Below are 17469 nucleotides of genomic sequence, written 5' to 3'. Positions count from 1 at the left end.
TACTTATAAGCACAAAATACTTCCTACAGAAATAGTCCCAAACGACCTTTTATCGAGTTCAACTTGTGTTAGTCTCCCAACTAGCCCAGTCCTTGACTAGTAAGCGCTCCATAACTTTTTTTATTTTCTGAACCATTTGACACCAATATTCAATTTCCACGAAATTTCATACCTACCAACTAAGATTTGACCCATCATCTTCCTATGAGCTGAAAAATTCTCATCTTAAAGACTCATCTGACCAGTGAAGGTTCTACTCTCTAGTCCCTTTCAACCAGCGCTTCAAGGAACCTTCATACCGTGAACTTCAACCATATCAAAAGAAAAAATATATTTAAAAATATTATTAGACTCTTCAAACTCTGAACTTATTATTCTGTTACTATTTGAGGCAGAGACGTTATGTAATCTGCCTTATAATAATGCTTTCTGAAACTGAAATATAGGTCATTGTACGGCAGCTCATCTTTTCTTAAGATTTTCCCACCAAATTCTTCCAATCTAGCAACAACTCAATCAGAGTGTAGGCATACATGTAGTTGTGTTTTTTTAATGCCAATTTGTATAAATAAATAAGACTAAATTTTGACTTTGTCCATTTGTAAGCATTTAAACAAGGGATCTCCATGCGGCATCTCTGTATATACATCTCTGTCTTTTGAAGCATTGGTTACAACTTACAATTACAATAGATTTGAGCAGAAAAAGATTTCTTTTTGGTTTCTTCTGCAATTAGATCCAATTTGAGTTGTGCCCAATTGAGCCAATATAACATTTATTTTGCCAAAAGAATGTCTAAGAATGTTGAGCAACACATTGTCAGCGGTCAGAAGACTCAGAGTGGTTAAAAGTTCCCTCTTGCGTCTCAAGCTTTCTCATCCCCCAGACCCACAGAGCTCAGCTTGTTTCAGTCTTGTGGGTTTTAGAGAGGGGTTTTCAATTACAAGCCATAAAAGGTATGAATTTAAGACCTTTTCCTATCTGGGTTTTGTTTGTTTCTCAATCTCAATCTTTCTCATCCCCAACCCCACAGCCTCAGCTTGTTTCAGTTTTGTGTGTTGCTAGAGTGGGGATTTCAGTAAACTTACTAATCCATAATCATAATCAAAATAAGGAGTTGGATTCTGATTACGAATTACTATTCACCCGATTACGGATTAATAAACATGTCATAAGGCTTTTACCATCTGGGTTTTGTGTGGTTTAGAGTTGGTTCAAATATTAACTCATTTCTCTATTATTTTGCACCATTATTGCAATGGATCTATGGTTTCGTACTTTTACTTAAATGAATTAAATCATGGGTACTATGGTTTTAGATTTATGGGTATTTCAGATGTGATCTGCACCGTTAAAATGGATATATGTCTTGGGATTCATGTCATGATTTTTGGGCCTTACACTTGTCTTCATGCCTGAATCTGTTTTATTTTCAGTTTCCTCTATTTGTCCATTTCCTAGTGGTTTTTTTTTTCTAGTTTCTTAGTACCCAATGAACTAAATAGTTTTGAATCTTGATCTTCTTTCTTCCATTGCCCTTGGCATAGTTTCTTTCATTTCTTAAATCTTTCTGCTCAAATCCACTTTGTAAGCAATAGAGATTTTAGTGGTGTTTTGGCCACAGCCTTTACATACCAAAAACAAACTGTTTTTTGCTCCTAATCTTATGATCAAAAGTTTGATACTTGTTTGAAAAGCACTTAATAACAAATCTTCTCTGTCTCTGTGAGCAGTGGTGAGAATTGGAATTGATACTATGGGGAGGAACACTGGTGAAATTGTTTCACATGCAGGCTCTGAGGTAAGTGCTGATAAATCAAGATCATTTTCTTCATTTACTGCAAGTATGAATATTATAAGCAAACAATTTGTAACAATCTTAATGGTAATATAAAAAACAAATTTGTAAAAAAATAGGCCATGAAGAAAGGAGAAGGTCGATTGAAAAAATCCCTTTTTGCTTCTATTCACAAACCACCAATAGATGATGGGAGACCAAGAAGCATGGTTATTAAGGTAAAACTTGAACTCTCTCGAAACATCTTTTCTCGTATTTGACTTCAGATATCTCAAATAAATCTGTATCTGATTTGAGTTTGCTTGCTTTGTTTGGTTAAACTTGGAACTACAAAACAGAAAGCACACAATATGATTCCTCCTCACATTGTAGCTGAAGCCATATCAACACTCCATGGTGATGGTGTGGAGCTCAGATTTTCAGGCCCTATTACACCAACAGAAAGGGAATATGTTGAGCAGTATGTGTTGGCAAAGTACCCACAATATGCTGCGCTTGTTGAAGGAGAACAGTTTGATCTTTCTAGTATTTGCATCATTGAAGAATCTACTGAGACCATGCCTGATGATAAGAGGAAATCACCGAGGGGTAGTTTGAAGTCACCTAGGGAGTCAGCAACACAATTCGCCGGGAGCAACCTGCCTGACTTGGACAGGACTCAGTTGGAGCCGTCGAGGTTGCTTGACATCCTCACCAAGAAATCCTCCTTCCCCGGAAGCTTCATCTCGATCCCCGAGATTCAAGCTCAAAACAAGGTCTTGAAGCACTGTGGATTGACTGATGATGAGTACCTTGTTCTCTTCACCCCAACCTACAGGGATGCCATGGTGTTAGTAGCAGAGAGCTACCCTTTCTTCAAGGGAAACTATTACTTGACCATTCTTGGGGAACAAGACTGCATAAAGGAGTTTGCCGGTTACAAGGAATCCAAAGTGATTTTGGCACCAGAGACTTGGTTGGATTTGAGGATCAAAGGTTCACAATTAAGCCAGTATTTCAGGAAGAAGAGTAAGCTCAAGGTCAAAGGGTTGTTCTCTTATCCAGTTTTTGAAAATGGGGTCCATCACTCACTACATTGGGTTTCCGAAGCTCACCGGAGCTCGTGGCATGTTCTTCTTGATGCAACCGAACTGGTTTTTGGGAAGGATCACTTGAATCTCAGGCTTCACAGGCCTGACCTTGTTCTGTGTAGCATTGACAATTCTCATGGCCAGACTTCAAAGATCACTTGCCTCTTGGTCAGGAAAAAATCCTTTGACACTTCAATGCCTTCGCCTCAAGTCAATGAATGAGGGCTATTTGTGTGTTTATGTACAATATGTTAAACGGTTCTAAGACACACCAGTAAGCAGTAACATTTTTTTTAACTGTGGAAAAGGGAAGATGGACACGAACATGAGCGGGTATAATCACTAAATTGATATTTTAATTGATCGAAGTACAATAAAACTTCTGAATGTTGTGAGTTTCTGAACATATATATACATATGATGCACTTGAGTTCTCATCTCTGCAACTATTTTTTGTTCAGATTGGGATTTCATTCTTAGTAAACATTTTTGGCTGATGTATGTAATTTATGCAACTTTCCTTTCCTGCATCTGTGTTGTACAAGCTTTTGGGGCGAGTAATTGTCAGTTAACATTTGCATTGGATGCTTCTTTAACCATTTCCAAAAACCGAAATTGGAACCGTGTTGAGGTTGCCGGTAAAATGAGCTAAACTAATCCTGGCCATTTATGTTAAAAAGAAACTTAAAGACACATGGAATGAGGTTCTAACTTGGTATATTAAAGCAGAGGAATGCTTATGCAGGTTACATAACATAATAATACACATTATGTACCTCACATAGGAAAATATGTTATGGGAAATGAAACTTGCCAGGGATAAGAACATGACCCCGCTTGTCTGCTTCTCAAATGACTCACAAAAGAGTGCCAGAAGCACCAAATGCAGGACAATAGAATAGGAACAAGCCAGGGCCCCTGAAAGTATAAATTAGTTCCTCCAAGGCGCACGCAAATTTGGCATCTTGTCGGATGCGGTCATCAAAATGAAATTCAAGAGATTCAGGAGATCACATTAAGTTGGTCAAGCAGCATGGTTTCTTTCCACTTTATGTTAAGAAAAAGAAAGAGAACAACTTCATACTGAGTCTACTGGTACTATCCCTTAGTGTGTTTATGTACATTGAGATCACATATAATTTACTCTGACCAGTCTCAACAAGAACTCCAAAGGTTCATTTTGACAACCATTATGTTACATCCGCCAATATACAACAAAATGGGTACATAGTTTGGATAGTTAGCCCACCTTTGGAGGTTGATTTTCCACCTCGTGTTCCTGAGAGGGGAAAAATAAGGAATATAAAATATAGATTATTATAAATAAACCCAATCCTAGACATGTATTTATAAAAAAACCCACACACTATTTAAACATAGAAACACACCCAAAATCAACCCCAAAATCAACAATTGTATATTTTTTGGGTGTGTTTATAAATGGGTTTTGAGTGTGTGTAATGATGGGTTTTGGGTGTGTTTATAAAGTGTTTTGGGTGTTGGGTTTTTTTATAATTTCAGCCCCTATTTTGGGTGTTTTAGTGAAACTCCCTATAAAATAAGGAAATCCCAATGAAAGCTAAAGACTTCTAGGGAACAAATTGCGGCAGAAAGATTTTTGCTAACCAAGAAATAATATCTTATGCATTGAGCATTCAAAAAACAAAGGGTCACAAACGCATACACACAGAGAGCGAGAGGGAGATCTTAACCTCTTGAAGGACTTTAGCTTGAGACAGAGAACTAAGTTGGCAGCTTTCCATGTTTTCAAGTAATTGGATTACAGTTTGCAGATGAGGAACACTGAAAAATTTATAAATGTTATCAGTAACAGAATCATATGAGCTTATATTTCTTAGAGGAGATAATAACAACAAAAACGTATGATGACACATCACAACTGTTAATTAAAAATATTTCTGATCTCATGAAAAAGAGTTGCCGCAGGCAAGGTGCTGATGTATGTAACTGTATGCCACAAAAGTTTTGCGAAAACAAAGCCTACATGACTACAACCTTTGTAACCCACTTTCCATATGTGCATCCAGAGATGAAACTACTCGAGGCATCTGCTCCAACAACTGCATAAAAAGGAAAGGAATACAAGATGGGAAGATGAAATTTACATGGAATGTTAATAGTCAAGATCATCTTGGTGAAAGGAAACATACTTGTCCGGTATGCTTTATTGTAGATGTTTTGACCAAAAGGTTCTTTGGTAGCTTTATCAGTTGGGCCTGCATAAGAGACGATATCAGAAATATAATAGGCCAGTGAGGCAAGGTCAATTTATGCTATTACACACATACTGCATAGTGTCTAATTACCTCATGTACCCAAATAATAAGATAAAAATTAAGGGTGAGAGTGAGTAATTCACATTGCGTCGGGACATATAGATATAGTTATGTTATATGCCAGGAAAGTTGCAACAAGAATTTTCACGAGAGTAATCTAATTGATAACTAAGGATATTCAAATATTATGATAACGGTGAAACGTGAATCATACCAAAAGCATGGATTTAGAAGAGTTACAGTGTCAGGCGGCATACAAAAGTATAAGCAACCCTACCAGAGACACAGTTTTACTGACCTTAGTAGTTACTTACCTTCTCATTTCTTCTTCCTTTTGAAACATATTTCCATCTCTAACAACTCTATGCAGATTTTGACAAAATTTAGAATGAAGGCTATCTCCAAGATTACAGCTTGCAGCTTCGTAATAAGAACCAATGCACCTCCACTCCCATCGGCCATCCCAGTGTGTTTATTATATCATCACAGTTTCAACGCCAAGTCATGGTAGGCCACACACCCTCACCACAAACTAGAAGATAATTAACAAATTTTCAAAAGCAAGGAAATTCTGATTCCCTATTAAAAAAACCTGCTTATATCTACCCCATTCCTGTTTCACTAGAAATGTCCTAATAACACAGCCTCCAGAAACTCTTGCATCTCCTGCACATTCTAAATAAGCATTTCAGTCTTCCATTCATCCATCTACTATGTGTATCAGTTTTACAATCCTTCACCAGGAAGAATGTGTCTGATAATTTGGACATCATTTTCTGGTATTTCAGTTCTTTAGTGTCCAGATACATGTCCATGACCACATTCCTTTTCTTCACATTTTTTATTACATTTCTGTCTCAAAAAATTGTACTATCTTTGAAGTAAAATACCCGAGCCACATAGGAATCTCCTTCAAATTTTATGTTTTTAATATATTTCCCCTATTTTTTTCCTCATTAATCTTAATTTTACCAATCAAATCAGCCTCCACACCTGGGATAACAAAAATAATTCTCTCTGTAATACAATCGCCCTCCCCAAATTTAACCAAAACCCATTTCCCAAATTGATTTTATATTGAAATTTTTTATTAAAAAAACAAAGGACAAAGAAGACCCATTAAATCACTATTATCTTCTCCGACATGCATATTCTGATAGAAAATCTGAAAAAATAAAAGGTGAGAAACAGAGAGTAGGAGGATGCCTGGGAAGGAGAGGATTGTTGCATGAGGTGGAGAAGGTTGGAAGTGGACAGTATGGCCTGAGAGATCTGATCAGACACCATGGCTTTTGCCGTATTCCCTCTGTTGCTTCCACCTGCGGTTGAGCTCGCCATTCTTCTCACTGTTCCTAGCTCTCGGAAGCGTGTTTTTATTTTATTTTTGAGAATTTAGCTAAAATAGCCCAACTTCACAACTTTTGTTCCAAAATAGCCACAATTGCATTACATAGGCACTATGACCTTTATATTTTTAGGCAATGGCGATAGCTCGAAAGCGTAGTACAAATATAATTTTTTTTTAAAAGAACGATCCTTCAAATTAATCTAATTTGCTAGAAGGGAGATTCGAACTTAGGTGAAGGGCCAAGCTCACAGCCTGACCAACTAGTTACTAGCCTAACTTATGTTTACAAAATAGTTGCACTTTTACTCAACTACGTCATCCATTCATAATGAGTTTAGCCACAACTAATTATCAAACTTATCATCATCCATGTTAGTGAAATTTGAGACCGTGTCAAAAGAAAGGAGGAGAATGTCTCACTTACTGTAGTGCAAAGCAAACTTGAAATTTCTGTTGGAATTTTAAAAGGTTTTAAAAAATTTAAACCTAGTACGTGGATAACACATATTGGGTGACGTGAAGCACGTGTGGCTATTGGGCTTTCACACATGGGCTAACCCGCTCTGATACTTATGAAGGAAGTTGAGGTTCCACCCCAAAACCAATTGGCAATGAGGGGAGTAGCCCAACTCCTTTATAAGTCCTTGCTAGGTTTCTCAACTTTCCAATGTGGGGCAAAGGACCCACTAGTGTAGTGGTTTGGAGTATTTACTCTCTCGGGCAAGGTTCTGGGTTCGAGTCCTAGCATCCGTGTAGTGTATGTGAGTTTAGTATGCTATCGCCCCTCTCAATAGGAAAGGTCCTCAAAAAAAAAAAAAAAAAAACTTTCCAATGTGGGACTTTTTACATTCACACAAATCTATGTAGTATAATATTTACTTTGATTTTAAATTCTTGAAAGGAAAAAAAAAAGGTGCAAACAGTTCTTTTGTAATTTAATTTTGAATTCAAATTCTAATATTACGTCAATTTTAGTTTTGGCCTATTCGTGTATTCAATTGTTATATTAATTCTTTATTTTCATTTATAGCTATTAATTTTCCGAAAATGGGCAGAGAGTTTATGTGATATTATTGCAAGTTTTATTGAGCTTAATTATTCTTTATTTTGCTAGCTGTCATTGCTTTGAATTTGGGAGAAAAAGGGACAATTTTTTGTTTTGGTAGTATAAATGCAGCTACATGCAGCTTTAGTTTCAAAACTTTAATGTCAATTTCATGACATTTAAAGCTTTTATTTTTGACAATAAAGTTGTTGATATTGTTAGGTGATTATTGCCTTTAATGTTCTGAACATTTATTTAATTTAATTACATTTTTGTTTTAATGTCTTGGATTCATTTTGAGTGCTGCTATTTCCACCCACCTGTCCTATTTCCCCACCCACCTTATCTTCAAAATTTAAAAACAAATTTATCCATTTGTAAAATGACTTTTAAGGACTTTAGATTTAATAAAACACATATTCTCCTTCATCCTTGTCAAACCCCAACCCCTCCCTCTCTCCCTCATCCCGACCAAACCCAAATCAAAATTCCAATAAAGCTTCAAAATTTCCAGTTGGGTCCAATCCAATTCCATCATATTTCTCCTCAGTTTCTGAACCCAAGGGCACAGGCTTTCTGTTCCATGTGCTCAGTTTGCTCTTCGTCTTCTTTCTAATTCTGACATTTCTCTCTGTTATTGTTTTCGTTCGGTGGAGAGATGATGAACATTGAGAGCGATTTTCTTTATTTTTAAAATTTTTTAATAATACTTTACAGAGGATCCGAAGCGTTTTAATTGACAGGGGTTGAAGGTTTGAAGCATGCTTTGAATGAAAGTAAGGAGAATTTGCTTGAATTAATAATTAAAGGGTATTTTAAGAATAATGGTGGGTGTAAAAATAGAATTATGTTTTTTCAAATTTACATGTTGTGTGGGAAGATAAGGTAGGTGGGGAAATAGGACTGGGGGGTGGAAATAGCAACACTCTTCATTTTAATGTCTTGCCTTTAGTGTTCTGACTATTTTGATTTATTTAATTATTTTGGCTGTTTTATTTTATTTATTGTGTGGGGTTATATATATTAAATTTTTAGGTTTTATTTCTATATTGAATGCTTTAATTTTCTAGTTTAATGTGGTGAATGTTACATGTTATTATATGCCTATAAAAGGTCACTCCTCCTTCACATTTGAACAACCACAATACACCATCAGAATATCACATACCACAATCACCACCACAATTTGATTCTCTCATCTTCTACTTTTTATACTTTCTCTACTCATATTATTATTTTGGGCAATGGTTTTGTGACTTGGATACCTATATTCGGCTATAAACGTGCTCATAGAGGATCTTGAGTTTGTGTACAAGGGGTCGTATCTTAGAGTCTTGCAAACCGTCAGTACATGCACGTAGGGAGGCTACAAAGGCTTTAGGACAGTGTCTTTGACATGCTTCACCGTACCAAGCGTGTTCTTACTTATAATTTATTTTGCTTTTACTTACCTATCAATTTGTTTTTCTTCAGTTTCATTGTACCTTAAAAGCTTTCCAATTTGTTCATATGTTATTTATAATATAAATGTTTTTGTATTTGGCTTTACGAAAAAGGAAAACTATATTTTTTATAACAATTTCAGTCACATCGACCCAAGGTGAGAATAATAAAAAAAGAACGAACCATGGAGAAAGCCCCATCTAAGATTGCTCTGAACTCGCTCATCTTCTTCTTGGTTGTTGCATCTTGTGAGTTTTTCTTACTATGAATAATTAATTTCCATTCCTCTATGAATGTTGTAGCAGTTACATTATTCATTTGTTTTTATACACGAGTTTTATTTTGGTCATCCAACTCGTTTTTAGGTCATTTTGATCCTTAAACTGTCACATGTTTTCCAATTCAATCATTTTGGAACATTTTCGGTTGATTTTTAAAGAATAATTGTATAAAAATTGACGTTTTTGCAGGTGTATCATTATTCTCAACGTTGCCAAGAGGAGCAGAAGCCATACTTGTTAAAAGATGTTCTACTAACGATGACTGCAAAGCGTTTCCATGCACTACAAGCTTCGCCTTTTGTGTTAACCACCTCTGCACAAGCCAAGTGGCCAACATTATTGATGACTCAGTTGGGATCATAAAACAAAATGAAAATGGGAAATGTTTGAGTGTAGCTGACTGCAAAGGAATTAAATGTGAGGATTCGACACTCGAATGCGTCGATGGGGTATGTAAATGCGTCCGCTCGCATTGATTAAACCCTCCTTTGTTCTCCTAGGCCATAATATTCTTGGGGCCTTTCGTATTGATGGAAAATGCAAATAAATAGACTTTATTAGAATGACAAGTTTTGTGATACACCATAAGTCATTCGAGTGCATATTTGTGATTTCTAACTATCGATGCATGTGAATTTCACATCCAGAAAATCAGTCACGTCAATTGTTGATGACTGATAAAATCACGCGTTTATGTGCGACTGGGATTGTTCAGATTTTTTTTCAGTTGGCAGGGCCTTGAGTCTTCCCACAATTGCCTAAAATGAAAAAAGAATCCCCAACTCCTGATGTTTTTAGTGACAATCATCCGACTGTTGCCACTTCATGTATTGATCCATCCTAGTCATGATAAGTGTTCCTTCACCAGAATCATTATCTCACAATTGAAATTAGCTAAATAAATAGCATGAAGCTAACAAATGAAGGACTTTCAAATTCCAAGTACGCTTGCAGACGACCAATATTGTGTTGGAAATTTAGAAACTGCTCAAGGAAAAATACAAACTCCATGGCTGGCAATAGTTTATCAAAATCTTGGTCTTTTTCCTCGCAGTTTCATATGAGAGTTTCTTGATCTCCTAAGATGATCACAATGTGAATTTATGTTTGTAATTGGCCAACCTTACAAAATGTTCTACAACCAACACCATATATATATCTAGTGAGTTTCTATTAAGGGATTCTCTTATTTGAGGAACACTCTTGTAGGGTCCACTCCACATTGTATTTCACTAATCCAAATTATCTATTTTGTAGATATTCATTCAAAGACCATCTCTACAAAAAATACTTGAATCCGATGTCATTTGACTATTCAATTAAATTATTGAAATGTAAATACTTTTTTGAAGCACCGTGTTCATAGATTTTGTTGGTCTCAATTAGATGTCTTAATAATTTTCAATTTATCTGATTTTTTGCAAGGATGATCTATGAGTGAAGACTTGAAAAATAGACGGTTTGGATCCAAACTGCCGCAATGAGATTTTTGCATCATATGGAAAAATCAAAGACCATATTCACATAGGTGCCAAGCGCTGCCAAGCCACCCTTGAAACCACTCAGGTGCGCGGTCCAGATCATTGGGGGCCGAGAGTATGATCCCTACTTTGCTGCTGGAGTCGCTAAAGTTTTTGCAGAAACAAGAATAGTTCCTTCACAACTTACCATGTTCATATAACTATGAACTCTGCCAATATCGGTACAATTTTAGGTCAAGACTAGGCTGGCTGCATGCAGACATTTATTCTAGTCTACTAACACATGCCAAACGACTTTATCTTCGGTAATCAAATAAATTGGACTGATAGATACACTTTTTCAACATGGAGAATCAATCGTTGTACAAACCCATGAAGGATGCAGAATATACAATAAGTTTTAGGTACAGTTCTTTTCAGGAGTTTTGTAAAGGTTAATATTTCAGAAGAGATATGTTGTAACTTGTTTGGTTGCTGTGAAATGATAGCAACAGAGAAAGAACAAAGCTGCTTGTTTTTCTTTTCGATTATCCAATACATTACAAATCTTTTACCAGAGTAACGTGAGCATGCGCATTGACTAGTTGTGTGCATTTCATGCATGAGGCTTCTCTGGTAGCTCAGACAATAGATGTTCACTAATTTTTCTTACAACTACAGAGAAAGAAAACAAGACATCTGAAAATTTAAGATTTCTATAATAATTTTTTTTTTTACATACAGCAGTGCTTTTCAAAAGAACTAACAAATTTGAACCATTGAAGCATGAAGGGTCAGGACCACTGACAATTATTCTTTGTAGGTTTTCCCCTATTATGACTGATACTGATACAAAATATGAATATCACATAATTCCATGCCGATTACATTATTATTTCAGGCCTTTTTGCTAATAAAATCTTCCACTTAGCCTGCTCATTTCCAGCCATGAATTTAACAAATGACATGACAGATAAAAGAAAAAAAACTCATACTCAAAGGTGTGCCTTGGAAAATTCAAAATCTCTGCCACTCTAGACATCTCTGCAGCTAGGAATACCATTAAATCAAGTAATCAATGACAGACCAGAACTTGTATTTCAAAATTTACAACTTAGAGGATACGCACAATTGAGAGAGAGAGAGAGAGAGAGAGAGAGAGAGAGAGACTCTGTTAAAGGCCGTTCAGGTATGTTTAAGTATAAAATGGTTCTCTGTTCTGCTTGTTCAACTATTTTATAATTTTTAGTTTTATTATCAGACCCTAACAATAAAGGAAAACCCTTAAATTTGTGAAACACAACTGAGTTGAAATTCAAGCAAATGCCAACACAACAATTTACTTTTAAAGCAAAGTTTAGTTCATCAGTATGTTTTTAAGCAACTCGGCATTACAAAACCCATAGTTACCTTGCCTTCCAAATTTTGGAAAGGTGCATTGACATTAGCTAACAATCAATGATTATTGACTTGTAAACCTTAACACAACTCAAAGAAAAAAATTAATCATGGCAATCAACTCAAGACTTGAAATAAAACATAAATTCCCTTCTCTTCATAAGAGATAAACTCCATTGATGCGATACTTACAAGTTCCAACAGATTTCCAATGTTTAGTGATTAAGTTTAAACTACCCTGAAAAACTAATCAAGGCAATCAACCCTGAAGACAGCAGAGATATAATTTACCTATACATTTCAAAGCAAAGCAATAATTCTACATTACATATATCTCGAACCTTGCTAAATGGTAGCAGCCTTGATAGCTCTCTGCAATTCAGATTCCAAATCACTAGCGGAATTGGTGGACTTTTTCGCCTCTGTTCTCGCATTCTCTTCTCTGACTTTCTTCTTGTTTCTCCACTGTTCGAACCCACCAGAAGTCTCATCCAAAGGAGGTGAAACTCTCTTCCCAACAGAATCACTCTCCCCTCTAAAATGCTTCCTAGAAACTCCCGACTTCATCTCCTCCAACCTGTGCTTCATCTCCTTATTTTCCTTCTCCATGACCTCCAAATCCCTTCTCATCCAAAAGCACATCCCCTTTAACAATTCCAAATCACCCGCATTACTACTATCAGAACCCTTCTCCTCCTCTGCCTTTACCTCCTCAACTCTCTCAATACCGATTTTATTTAGTGTTAGATACGGCATTGCTTTGCCAAACTTTGGTGGAAGATTCACACCCCAGCGCATATTCACCATTGCACTTTTTGTCACTGGCAACACAGTCCTTGCCATCACAACAATGCCAGAAAAAAGCCCATCTTTCCCACTATTTTTCCAAGCCAATGGCTTCTCTGCCACAGACCCACCATTGAAATGAGCTCCACGATTATCCCTAAATTCACCGTTCCCAGCCCCATTTTTGCCACCGCAAGGCTCCAACCTAAGCTCCTGCCAAACAGATGACCCTTCAGAGACAAACCCATTATCAAAATCACCATTTGAAACGGACCCAGAATCCAAATGGGCACCAATATTGGAGGCAGACCCAGAAATCTGTTTAAAATTAGGGTCTGAAAATGCGGTTTGTTTTAGGGAAAAGTTGCCAAATTGGGGCTTGATGTGGAGAGAGAAACTGGGGTTTGTGTGGGAGAGAGAGAAATGGGCAGTGAAAACAAGAGGGGAGTTTTTTGGGGAGCCAAAGAGGCCAAGACCAGACTTGAGGGAGAGAGAGAAAGGAGAGGGTGTGGTGGAGGTGTGAGAGTAAGAAAGTTTGACAGAAGGGCCGGAAGAGAAATTGGATGAGAGAGAAAACGAGAGGTGAGAAGAAGAGTTGGTGGGCATGGAGGTGGATGTGGTGGTGGCGGGGACGGTGGCAATGGAAGAAGTAAAAGGTTGGTTGAAGATGGTTAGAGGTACCTTTGCCTTTATCAGTGGGTTTCGCTGGTTTTGGAACTCTGGTTGGTCTTCTTGAAACCTGAGGGAGATCTTCATCTCTGTGTGTCTGTGATCAAGAGAATACGTTTTGATTTCTGCCTCTAAGGAGGGAGAGGAGTCGTTGAAGCAGCAGATTCTTGATTGCGTTAAAGAGTTCCTCAATTTCGGGGCAGCTGGAAAACAGTGCTTCAGGGCTTTAAACTTCCAATGTTAGCCCTCGTGCTTGCTATTTTATTGAGGCTCGCTTATTTTTCCACCAAATAGACGCGTTGAGATTTTTATGCAAAATTCACTAGTTTTTTGGATAAGTCGTGCTAGGTGCTTCTCCATATATCGCTTTTATAATCTAAAAGCATGTTAAGCAGAAAGCGTTTTTAGGGAAATACCGTAAAATATCATCAAGGCCAAACTTCTCCAAATACCATCCTTGGTTGGACATTTTTGGAATACCAAGTATAAATACATACCTTATCACTTTTTATTTTCCCTCTCAGCTCTCTCTTCGTTCTCTCTCTTAGCTCTTTCTTCGCTCTCTCTCTCTCCATCGTCTCTGCAACCAACAACACTCTCTCCATCGTTGCTCTGCAACCACTACCACTCTATGTCTTCGCTCTCTCTCGCGAAACCCATCTCATCCTCTCATCTCTTTCTTCTGAATTGCAAAACCCACCATCGACCCCATCTTCTAGATCTCTCTTCCGAATCACCTAAGCGAGCAGCTAGTTTGAACCTCGAAGCTCAACTCCATCGTCGACCTCCAATAGGTTGTCTTCTTGTATTCTTTTTGTGTTTTCTAAATCTGTGTGGGTTTCTATCAAATTGGTTTTGTTTTGATTGCTCTAATTTCCTCTGTTTGGTCTTGATGGTCATTTTCTTCATCTATGTGGGTTTCTCTCAAATTGGTTTTATTTTGATTGCTCTCGGTTATATGTTTTTAATGTTCATGCTCCTTTTCTTTATCCGTCTGGGTTTTTCTCAAATGGATTTAGATTGCTCTGGGTATGTGAATTTTGAAACTTGGGATTTTCCATTTGATGTAGTAGATTTGTATTATCTGATTATGATATTTTTTTGTTTGAAACAGCCAATGGGTTTGTTCTTTGTCGATTGATTCTTGCATTTCATATTGGGATTTTCTTATTTACTGTTGTTGTATTGCTTTTGTTTTGTAGTTTTATTTCTGTTTTATTCGAGTGGTTTGCTAGTGGCTTCACATGTGTCAATGAAATGATGTTTTGTCACGCTCATAAATGGAGACAATTGTTATTCTGGTTTGCTACAATGGAAAATGGGTAACCTCAAAGAAGATGTGCAAATACGAATAGGGTGACTCAGAAGGCATAATAGTATCACGGACAATCACATTTTCTTAATTGTTGGATCGCGTGCATAAGATTGGTAATACAAATAGTGGGGAATACAAAGGTGTGCTTAAAGTTCACTGTTGTGGTAGCTTCGAATGAGTTGAAGCACATAAAGATTGAGGACAATGATGATGTTCAATTTTTTTATGAAGTACAATTGTGATGTAACACCTTCAAAACTAGCTCCCTTACAGGTGAGTCTAGAATATAGAGGATTGACTAAATGATGTAGTTGATAGTATATTAGTATGCACATGACGACGGATAGTAGTCGGATGGGTCATTTTTCAGTTGCCGTTGTTGAAAACAATGAAGTAACTCGGAATAATACAAAGGTCGTTGATTTGGCAGGTGATGTTAGGACATATTTTATGGACATGATTGATTTTAGCGAGGTGGAGGAGATGCATGTAATATCCCGACCCAAATTTAAGTATTCGTTTAATTTAATTAATTTAATAAATTATGAAATTACAATTTTTGCCCTTGGGGATAGAGTCATTTTGGTCACTTTTTAATCTGGTGGATTTTGGGGAATTGGATGGCACCATGATGTAGATCGCGTCGATACGAGTTCGTAGACACATAGTGTACGTGTCTTAAATCGGAGTTGTAACGGAGAAGTTATGATCTACGAAAGCCCAGTGGCTTTACCGTAAATAATTCAAAGTCTGATTTTTTATTTTTTAAACTTGTTTTCTCTCTCTCTCTCTCCCCCGATATTTTCCTCCCGCGTGTAACAGGCCCCCGAGTTACTATGCAACGATCGGATTATGCCCCCCCCCCCCCGCCACCTACCGTCCACCTCCGGCCATAAGGCCAGTACCAAAAGAACCGCCTCCACCTCCTTTCTCCATCCCAACTAATTCCCGCCGCAACCGCCACCGTCAGTCACTGGAAAAAGGCCAAAAAGGGTCGGATTTTACCCAATACTTCCCCCGCTCGTTCCGGTGATTTCGGCCACAAATTTCTTCGATCTAGGTATGCTTTTTCATCCTCTCAATGTGTTCTAGTTGATGGTTGGGTTGATTAGGATCAATTTTGGAGTTTTGAAACTTGATTTACCGCTTAAAGTTTGGCCAGTTTTCGGCAAGTTCTAGTCACTTTTTGGCCAAGGTCCAAGAACAAAAGTTGCTCAACTCGTTGTCCTAATCACATAGGTATAGGTATTGATGGGCGTTTCAAGAATTTTTCGGTCGCCGAAATTTCTCTAAACACCCACGCGCTGCTGGCACGTGTGGCGGCGCGCGGGCACTATTTGGGTGACCTATTTGGTACTAAAATGATCCCCATGCCATCCTGAGCACGACATTATGCTCGGATTTGAATTTGGTTGCCGTTTGACTGTTGATCGGATTACGCATATTAGGCGTTATCCGGGTTCGATATGTTCGGACCTTTGGATCGATCATTTCAAAATATGTTGATCTAGATAGCCCTAGGATCGTGTAGGAATTCGCAAATCGTGAATCGGAGTCCCGGATGCTTCGATTCAATGATTCAAAGATTAGGTTAAACGGTAACCGTTCGATCGTGCGATCACGAGCGATCCGACCGTTCGATTCGGACCAAACTTGCAAGACATATATAATAAAGCTTGTTGAACCCGTTGGAACTTTCGGATTGGAAATCGGAGGTTGTGGGCCCATGGGCTCGGTTGACCAAATTCGGAAAGTTTGACAACTCGGTTGACCGAGCGTCTTCCGAGGCCATTCAACCATTCAGAACATGTAGTTGGACCTTAGGAACTTCCTGTCCATCATACACGCTTGAATCCCGGGAGGAATTGATTTTAAAGTTCTTGTTCGAAGTATTTTATGTTAATCTTGCCATTGTATTTTTAAATATGTACTCCGACCCAGCGTATGTAGCAAGCGGGACCTTCTCAGAGTCAAGCAGCGTGGGACTACCTATGAGTGGACTTTGTTTTTAAACTATTATCATTATTTTCAAGGATGGAAAATATGCATGATGATTTCTTGGATTATTGAGTTAGAATATATTTAATTGTTGAATATATATTTTTATGAATACATTGGAAGTATATTTGGATTTTTCGGATTTTGATTTTATTGAATTGATAAATACTATTCTTGAGAATTTCTATCTATATTCGAATATGTGTGGGGTACATGGGTTTTGTTGGAAAGAGGTTATGGAATATGAGTGGTTGTGATGTATTTGGATATGTCGGAACCCGGGCACCCTTGACGGGGTGTTTCGTAGACCCTTAGTGGGGTTAGTCTGCCCGCGTAAGACTTGTCACAGGCGCACGAGTATTGAGGATTCTTCTGTTGGTACTGGTGAGGATACTTCCTCACTCGCCATGCCAATGAGCACGCGTTTTGAGATAGTACTTGGGAAAGGTTTTGGAATCGGATTGGTGATGGTATACTATTACGAGATTATGGATTTCACTATGGTTTTGCCTAACCTATATATATACATATATAGCTACATCGGTTTGAATGCCTATCGTT

The 17469-nt window shown here is 37.5% G+C and overlaps 3 protein-coding genes across 4 annotated transcripts; 1 reads left to right on the top strand and 2 right to left on the bottom strand.

Annotated features, from left to right (window-relative positions):
- Window positions 1-377: 377 nt before the first annotated feature.
- Window positions 378-3305, top strand: LOC110748481 (uncharacterized). 2 transcript variants are annotated; one of them, XM_088253532.1, is made up of 4 exons: window positions 378-956; window positions 1734-1801; window positions 1918-2016; window positions 2137-3305. In XM_088253532.1, the coding sequence occupies exons 2-4, from the start codon at window positions 1757-1759 to the stop codon at window positions 3088-3090; spliced, it is 1098 nt and encodes a 365-aa protein (XP_088109658.1). In that variant the 5' UTR covers window positions 378-956; window positions 1734-1756; the 3' UTR covers window positions 3091-3305. The 2 variants fall into 2 exon arrangements, with proteins under 2 accessions (XP_088109658.1, XP_088109659.1); XM_088253533.1 differs by lacking the exon at window positions 378-956 and adding an exon at window positions 1486-1587.
- Window positions 3306-3942: 637 nt separating this feature from the next.
- TOM2B (tobamovirus multiplication 2B) lies at window positions 3943-6609 on the bottom strand. Its single transcript, XM_088253534.1, has 5 exons — window positions 6372-6609; window positions 5040-5105; window positions 4885-4949; window positions 4581-4671; window positions 3943-4147 (listed from the first exon to the last, which is right to left on the bottom strand). Exons 1-5 carry the CDS (start codon window positions 6501-6503, stop codon window positions 4109-4111), a joined length of 393 nt encoding a protein of 130 aa, XP_088109660.1. The 5' UTR covers window positions 6504-6609; the 3' UTR covers window positions 3943-4108.
- A 5666-nt stretch (window positions 6610-12275) lies between these two features.
- On the bottom strand, window positions 12276-13910 carry LOC110745212 (uncharacterized). Its single transcript, XM_021945293.2, has 2 exons — window positions 13608-13910; window positions 12276-13139 (listed from the first exon to the last, which is right to left on the bottom strand). The coding sequence occupies exons 1-2, from the start codon at window positions 13680-13682 to the stop codon at window positions 12486-12488; spliced, it is 729 nt and encodes a 242-aa protein (XP_021800985.2). The 5' UTR covers window positions 13683-13910; the 3' UTR covers window positions 12276-12485.
- Between the last annotated feature and the right edge of the window lie 3559 nt (window positions 13911-17469).

The sequence above is a fragment of the Prunus avium genome, chromosome 5 (genome assembly GCF_965620075.1).
Source record: "Prunus avium chromosome 5, drPruAviu1.hap1.1, whole genome shotgun sequence".
Classification (NCBI taxonomy): domain Eukaryota; kingdom Viridiplantae; phylum Streptophyta; class Magnoliopsida; order Rosales; family Rosaceae; genus Prunus; species Prunus avium.
Note: the sequence above shows the minus strand (reverse complement) of the source record. Positions and strands in the feature narration are given on the sequence as shown.